At 54.3% G+C, this 6,859-nt stretch overlaps 1 protein-coding gene across 3 annotated transcripts in view; it reads right to left on the bottom strand.

Moving 5' to 3' along the window:
• Positions 1 to 3,339: 3,339 nt before the first annotated feature.
• cep63 (centrosomal protein 63) overlaps positions 3,340 to 6,859 on the bottom strand; it is a 6,585-nt gene continuing 3,065 nt past the window's right edge. For 2 of the 3 annotated variants that reach the window (XM_062450939.1, XM_062450941.1), the window contains 8 exons: positions 6,295 to 6,443; positions 5,981 to 6,127; positions 5,696 to 5,798; positions 5,096 to 5,293; positions 4,814 to 4,900; positions 4,433 to 4,638; positions 4,098 to 4,263; positions 3,340 to 3,802 (listed from right to left, as the gene is read on the bottom strand). In XM_062450939.1, coding sequence (XP_062306923.1) covers positions 3,620 to 3,802; positions 4,098 to 4,263; positions 4,433 to 4,638; positions 4,814 to 4,900; positions 5,096 to 5,293; positions 5,696 to 5,798; positions 5,981 to 6,127; positions 6,295 to 6,443 — 1,239 coding nt within the window. In that variant the 3' untranslated portion in view covers positions 3,340 to 3,619. The remainder of the gene's footprint in view (positions 3,803 to 4,097; positions 4,264 to 4,432; positions 4,639 to 4,813; positions 4,901 to 5,095; positions 5,294 to 5,695; positions 5,799 to 5,980; positions 6,128 to 6,294; positions 6,444 to 6,859) is intronic. The other variant, XM_062450940.1, reaches the window with a different exon arrangement.

Raw genomic sequence — 6,859 nt, 5'->3', positions numbered from 1 at the left:
GGGGAGTAGGGAGAGATGGGGGAGTAGGGAGAGATGGGGGGAGTAGGGAGAGATGGGGGAGTAGAGAGAGATGGGGGGAGTAGGGAGAGATGGGGGGAGTAGGGAGAGATGGGGGAGTAGAGAGAGATGGGGGGAGTAGGGAGAGATGGGGGGAGTAGAGAGAGATGGGGGAGTAGAGAGAGATGGGGGAGTAGGGAGAGATGGGGGGAGTAGGGAGAGATGGGGGAGTAGGGAGAGATGGGGGGAGTAGGGAGAGATGGGGGGAGTAGGGAGAGATGGGGGGAGTAGGGAGAGATGGGGGAGTAGGGAGAGATGGGGGAGTAGGGAGAGATGGGAGAACTACTAACAGTACTAAACCTAACCCCAACCCTACCTCCCACACCCCTCTGCCCCATACTTACCCACCTTCCCTCCCCCTCCCTCCCCCTCACAAACCAGAGGTATTCCCGTCTGAAGGGTCGAGCTGGAAGTGGGGCAGGGAGCGAGGGGGCGAGGGAGGCGCTGGGCATGTTCTCTGAAGCCCTGCGAAGGAATGCACTGTGAGGAATGCACTGTGAGGAATGCATGCGGGCAACAACAATGGTGGGAAAATATCTGCCATTTCTTATCTCGTTAAGGAATTTCAGCAGTTTGACAAAATAAATTATTAAATAGGTGTATTTATTTATGTTCAAGGTGGAAGATGTCTGGGTCCAGCTGCTTATCTTTCAGGGATATTATGAAAACGTACTGGTAAGTTATCTACCGTGCAAGAATACAGTAGATTCGACTGTGTTAGACAGGACTACACCAAAACACGATATGGGCTGAAGGCCGGAAAGGAACATCAGTCCTGGTGAACACATGACATAAGTCAAGTCCACAAAAAGGCAAGAAAACGATTAGGAAAATAATAGATATATTTCCAGATGGAGGGGGGGGGGGTGCCAGTCCCAGACTGCACCTGGGGCATCGCTCATGAAGCCTCACGGTTCAGCTCCTTCATGCCACATCCCTGGAGGGGCACAGTCTACTTTGGGGAAGTTCTCTGGCCAGACCTAGGCCTAGCCTCTGACCTAGCTCCCAACCCTAGCCTCTAACCGGTGCCTGTCTTGTCCCCACGGCCTAGTCCCACCCTCCAGTCCCTAGTCCCACCCTCCAGTCCCTAGTCCCACCCTCCAGTCCCTAGTCCCACCCTCCAGTCCCTAGTCCCACCCTCCAGTCCCTAGTCCCACCCTCCAGTCCCTAGTCCCATCCTCCAGCCTCCACTTCTCCACATAACTTCCTTTCTTATGTTCCTTCATGATATTATCTTTGCTCCACGTGACAAGAATATCTTGAAGACATAAATCTTGAAGATGAGAAGGGTGATTCTGCTATTGAATACCAGATCCTGCTTCTTCCTCCAGACATGACTGTATGAGTCATCACTTAGGAATGTTTGGTTCTTCAGAAAAGTCACAAAATACACAACATAAGATCCCGAAAGACTAGGCTATTTAAGTGTGTTTTGCTTTAGCCAAGTGCTTTGTGAAAGTGTCTCCAAACGACTCAATGACGTTGATCTGTAAAAAAACAAACAAAAAAACAACCCACAACAATAGCCTACGATACAATAAAAATAAAAAAAAAGTCACGAACGTTTTTCGCGGCACAGTCACCTGAGCTGCCGAGCAGAAACAGTCTTGCGTGCTATCACTTGATTGTTTTTGGCTGGCGCTGTTCTGTTCCTGTTAGCATTCACGTACGCTAAAGGAAGGAAGGCGACACGCTAGCCTAGCTAGCAGGCTGGGGACTGGAACCACTCACCATGCGAACAGCTTCTTCCAGGAAGATAGTTTTACTTTAGTTCACACCGTGCTGGGTCTACAGGTATGAAGGCCCACTTAACAGAATGTTAAAAATCTCGCCAACTTCCACAGACGTCAGGAATCTAGCCTCGCAAATGCCATCTATGAGGCAGGCACTTTAAAAGTTGCTTTGGGATGGTGCTGTAGGCACTGTGCAAGACTGGCTGGCACACTATGAAGAATACACGTGGACAAGCCTCTGCATCTGACAGGAAACAGAAAGGTTTCTGCCAAGAGAGCAATAAGTTACAAACTAGTTGCATTTACTGATTAGAATTTATCATCCAGAGACAAAGTATCTATGCTCTGTACATATTCAGTACTAGTAACATGCAGGTATGTTAGCAGTGAATGAGGATGTAACAACGCCACCTGCTGGTCCTCTTATGAATCAAACTATCCAGCTGGTTCTTTCCCTCCAAAACAGGATCTGTTCAAACGGGCTATTAAAGCAACCCGTTGCTGATTGTTGATCAAACGTTCAAGCCCCTTGAATAAGCCTGACAGGACTCAGTTGTGTGTTTACAGACTGTCTGCTTCTTTACATTTACATTACATTTAGAAGACGCTCTTATCCAGAGTGACTTACAGTAAGTACAGGGACATTCCCCGAGGCAAGTAGGGTGAAGTGCCTTGCCCAAGGACACGTCATTTGGGTCTAATTAATAGCCCGACTACCTAACCGCTCAGCCATCTGACCCCATTTAGTTTACGGGACAGTCGGCGCTCCAAACCAGGCCTTCCCTGGTCCGGCCTTGCTGCCTCGCTGAAGGCCCCTCGGAAGAATCTACACAAATCAAAACCTTCTCCTTCTCTGAGGAGAGTTCATGTCTCTGCTGCCAAATTCCTGACTCCTGTTACTGGCCTCACAGTGACGGTAACCACGGTTACAAAATACCAATCTTAAAAAAAAAAAATTAAATTAAATTTTTTAAATACGAGGGGCCGAGAGGTTGGCCTGACATCTCTCCAGAAGTCTCCAATCACACACCAGGATGGAATCAGGAAACGCAACAACACATTCTTTAAGAAATTGGATTTCTGAATATATTTATATATAAAATATTCTTTATTTCGCATTCCAACACCCAGTCCCTCATGTCCCATATCTGGACATCACTAAAACACACACACGCACACAGGCAATCAGCATGCCTACAGTTTAGCATTCCTCATGGATGATATTAACATTCCATCAGCTTTCTCATGATGAACCACTGAGGGGTGAGGGAGGGGAGAAAGAAGGAGGAGGGTTGAAGGAAGGAGGAGGGGTGAGGGAAGGAGGACAGGGATGAGAGAGGGAGGAGGAGGGGAGGGAGGAGAAGGAGAGGAGGGAGGAGGAGAGGGAGGAGGAGGGGAGGGAGGGAGGAGAAGGAGGTGAGGGAGGAGGAGGGGAGGGACGAGAAGGAGGAGGGGTGAGGGAAGGAGGACAGGGATGAGGGGAGGGAGGAGGAGGAGGGGAGGGAGGAGAGGGAGGAGGAGGGGAGGGGAGGAGGAGGGGAGGGAGGAGAAGGAGGAGGGGTGAGGGAAGGAGGACAGGGATGAGAGAGGGAGGAGAGGAGGTCATGACAGACTGGTACAGTGCTCACCTTCCTCCATCAGGACTTGGTTACACCAGGAGGAGAGGAGGGGCTGGACATACACACACACACACACTCCTCAGACAGGCCTCCATGCTCCACTACCAGTCATCCATCCTGGCAGGACCCAGCCCCCGCTGCAGAAGAGCTGGGTGGAGGAGAGGCTGCCGAGGACGTGCCCATAACCTCCTCAGGTCCTTCACTTCATGTTCACTTCCTGTTCACTTCCTGCTTCCTGTCGGGCTGGGCGTAGCGGAGGAGGGTGCGGGCGCTGTCGTCCTTCAGACCCTGGATGTGTGCGTCGAGCTGCAGCAGGAGCTGCTGGGAGCGCTCCTCCTCATCCTCCAGGAAGCGGGACGCCACTGCCTCCACCGGGGAGGCGGCACAGCGCCCCTACAGGACGGGAGGGAAACCGTCAACACACAAACACACTACTTACTATGTTTAGTCATTATTATTGTGTGGCATGTAGACATTGTTAGGCCAGACTACATGACCAGGGTTAGGTTAGCCATGTGTGAGGGCAGGTGAGGACTGAGGTGTGAGGGCAGGTGAGGACAGAGGTGTGAGGGCAGGTGAGGACTGAGGTGTGAGGGCAGGTGAGGACTGAGGTGTGAGGGCAGGTGAGGACTGAGGTGTGAGGGCAGGTGAGGACTGAGGTGTTGGCATGGGTAGGACCCAGTCTCACCATGGGGAACACCTCCTCACTGGCCAGCAGGTGAAGGGCTTCCTCTGAGCTGGAACACTGAGCCTCTCGAGCAGCACCAAGACCAGCACCAGCACCAGGAGAGGGTCCACTAGGAGCAGTTTGGAGCTTTGATCCATCCCCTTTGTGTTGCCTCACCTCTGAGGAGCTGGAGGAGGAGGCAGAGGAGGAGTTCTGCTGCTGGGAGGAGTGGGAGAGGTTCTCCAGCTGTCTGTACAGCCTGTGGATGTCCTCCTGCCTGGACGAGACAACACCACTAGGCTGACCACACCTCTCTGTATGTGTGTGTGACTCTGTATGTATGTGTGTGGGTGTACCTGTCCAGAGTAGGGGCAGCGTGGCCAGGCCTGGCAGGGCCGTGAAGCAGGGCTCTCTGGTACTTGTCCTGCCAGGTCTGAGCGCTGGCCTCCAGCCTCGCCCCGGCCGCCGCCAGCCCCTCTCTCAGCTGCTGGTTCTCCTGCTCCAGACTGGCCAGAGACGACACATAGCTCTCCCTCAGAGAGCCCAGAGAACACTCGTCCTTCTGAGGGGGGAGGAGGAGGGGGGAGGAGGAGGGGGGAGGAGGGGGTGGAGGGTAGGAGGAGTCAGGGAGAGTCCTCCTACCCTGACATCAAGGCGAGGGACAAACCAATTCAAGACGATCCAGACTAAGTGAAATCATGTTCTGTTCTGTCAAGACTTAAACAGGAAGCAGAGACCTGGGGCGAGCGCTTCTCCACCCTCTCCAGGAGGTCGTTCAGATGCTGGTTCTCAATCTTTAACGTCTCCAGCTGCACCCGAGTCACCTGGCCAGCCCGGAGGGAACACACACACAAGTTTGTTTTTCTATCCTAGTGGGGCCCGAGCATTCACTTCCATTCAAAATTGTATCTCTAACAAGATTTTCCTGTTTCACTATACTTGTGAGGACATTTGGTCACCACAAGGGTAGTTCATCAATACCAGACACACACACCCCCCTCAGGAGAGCGTCCCCCTACCTTCAGCTCTGCAGCGCGCCTCTCCGCCCGCTCCACCTCTCCTCTCAGCTGCCGCTCCATGCTGGAGGCGGAGCCACTGAGCGTGGCGATGGTGATGTCACGCAGGTGCAGCTCATTGGTCAGCTGGGACACCTCCTTCCTCATGCCCTCCACCTGGCCGCTCCGAGTTTGCTCCGCCCGCAGGAGGTCCTCCCTCAGCTGCACACAGGAAGTCAGGGACAGGAAGTCAGGGACAGGAAGTCAGGGACAGGAAGTCAGGGACAGGAAGTCAGGGACAGGAAGTCAGGGACAGGAAGTCAGGGACAGGAAGTCAGCTTCTAGTGTTTCAGAGCTGCTTTTCCTCCACTTCTTTCTCTCCCATCCTCTCTCTCTGCATGTCTTCCCCTCTCTCTCCCCCTCCCTCTCTCTCTCTCTCCCTCTCTCCCTCTCTCTCTCTCTCTCTCTCTCCCTCCCTCTCTCCCTCCCCCCCCTCCCCTCCCCTCCCCTCCCCCCCTTCCCCTCCCCTCCCCTCCCCTCCCTCCCTCCCTCCCTCCCTCCCTCCCTCCTTCTCTCCCTCTCTCTCTCCCTCTCTCTCTCCCTCTCTCTCTCCCTCCCTCTCACCTTCCTGACCTCCTGCGCTGAGTGGAGGACATCTTCTCCAGCCAGCCTGTGGTCCTGCTCCCTCCTGGTCATCTCTCCTCTCTGCTTGCTCAGGGTCTCCACTCTGACAGGAACACTCATAATATATTTTACAATTTCATAACATCCAGTACACTACTACTCTAACTGTCTGAGTCAGTACAGAGCTGACTCTACCTGTCTGAGTCAGTACAAAGGTGACTCTACCTGTCTGAGTCAGTACAGAAGTGACTCTACCTGTCTGAGTCAGTACAGAAGTGACTCTACCTGTCTCGCAGGCGGCCCAGCTCAGCGCGGAGGTGACCCTCACAGGCGCGGGCGGCGAGCAGCTGGGTGGACGTCAGCTCCAGGTCCTGACGGAGCGTCCCTACCCCCGGACACGTCCCCTGGGCCCCGAGGCAGTCCTCCAGGGCCCTGCACACACACACACACACAGACACACAGGAAACCCACACAGGGGACGCCAATGATGGAAACACTCTCCACACGTCATTCTGAATGCAATACAACTCCTGCCAGCTCTGATGAGATGGTGTGCCCATGACTGAGGGAACAGGCCTAGCCCCTGGACCTGCACCCACCTGATGGTGAGTTCTTTGGCATGCAGGTCGTGGGTGAGCCTCGACACCTCACTGCGTAGCTGCTGGAGCTGCAGGCTGGGGCCCTGGGGGGCCAGGGGGCCCTGGGGGGCCAGGGGGCCACGCTGACCCTCCTTCTCCTCCGAACACACCTGGATGTAGAGCACGGTTACCACACGACCAACATATCAACCAATCAACATATCCATCATGCACAGAAATGAACCCTCCAACAAGACACACATCCAACCTGCTCACATGCCAGCTGCCCTGCTTGGTCTGTTTCCATCCCACCTCGTTCCAAAACTCCTCCCACCATTCTAATCCTGTCTAACCTTGAGTCTAACATACCGGCAGCCAATAATAACATCCCATAATAAACAATGACATCATCCTGAGAGCTGTATCTGGCAGCGGCTGTCCCAGCCCTCCCACCAGCTCTGCCCTCCCACCAGCTCTGCAAGCCCTACACTGGGCCCCACCTCTCTCCCGTGCCTGCCCACCAGCCCCCAAGCTGGGTCCTACCCTGCTGCCCTCCCTCCAGCTGGGTCCTACCCTGCTGCCCTCC

This window comes from Osmerus eperlanus, chromosome 24 (assembly GCF_963692335.1).
Source record: "Osmerus eperlanus chromosome 24, fOsmEpe2.1, whole genome shotgun sequence".
Lineage (NCBI taxonomy): Eukaryota > Metazoa > Chordata > Actinopteri > Osmeriformes > Osmeridae > Osmerus > Osmerus eperlanus.
Note: the sequence above shows the minus strand (reverse complement) of the source record. Positions and strands in the feature narration are given on the sequence as shown.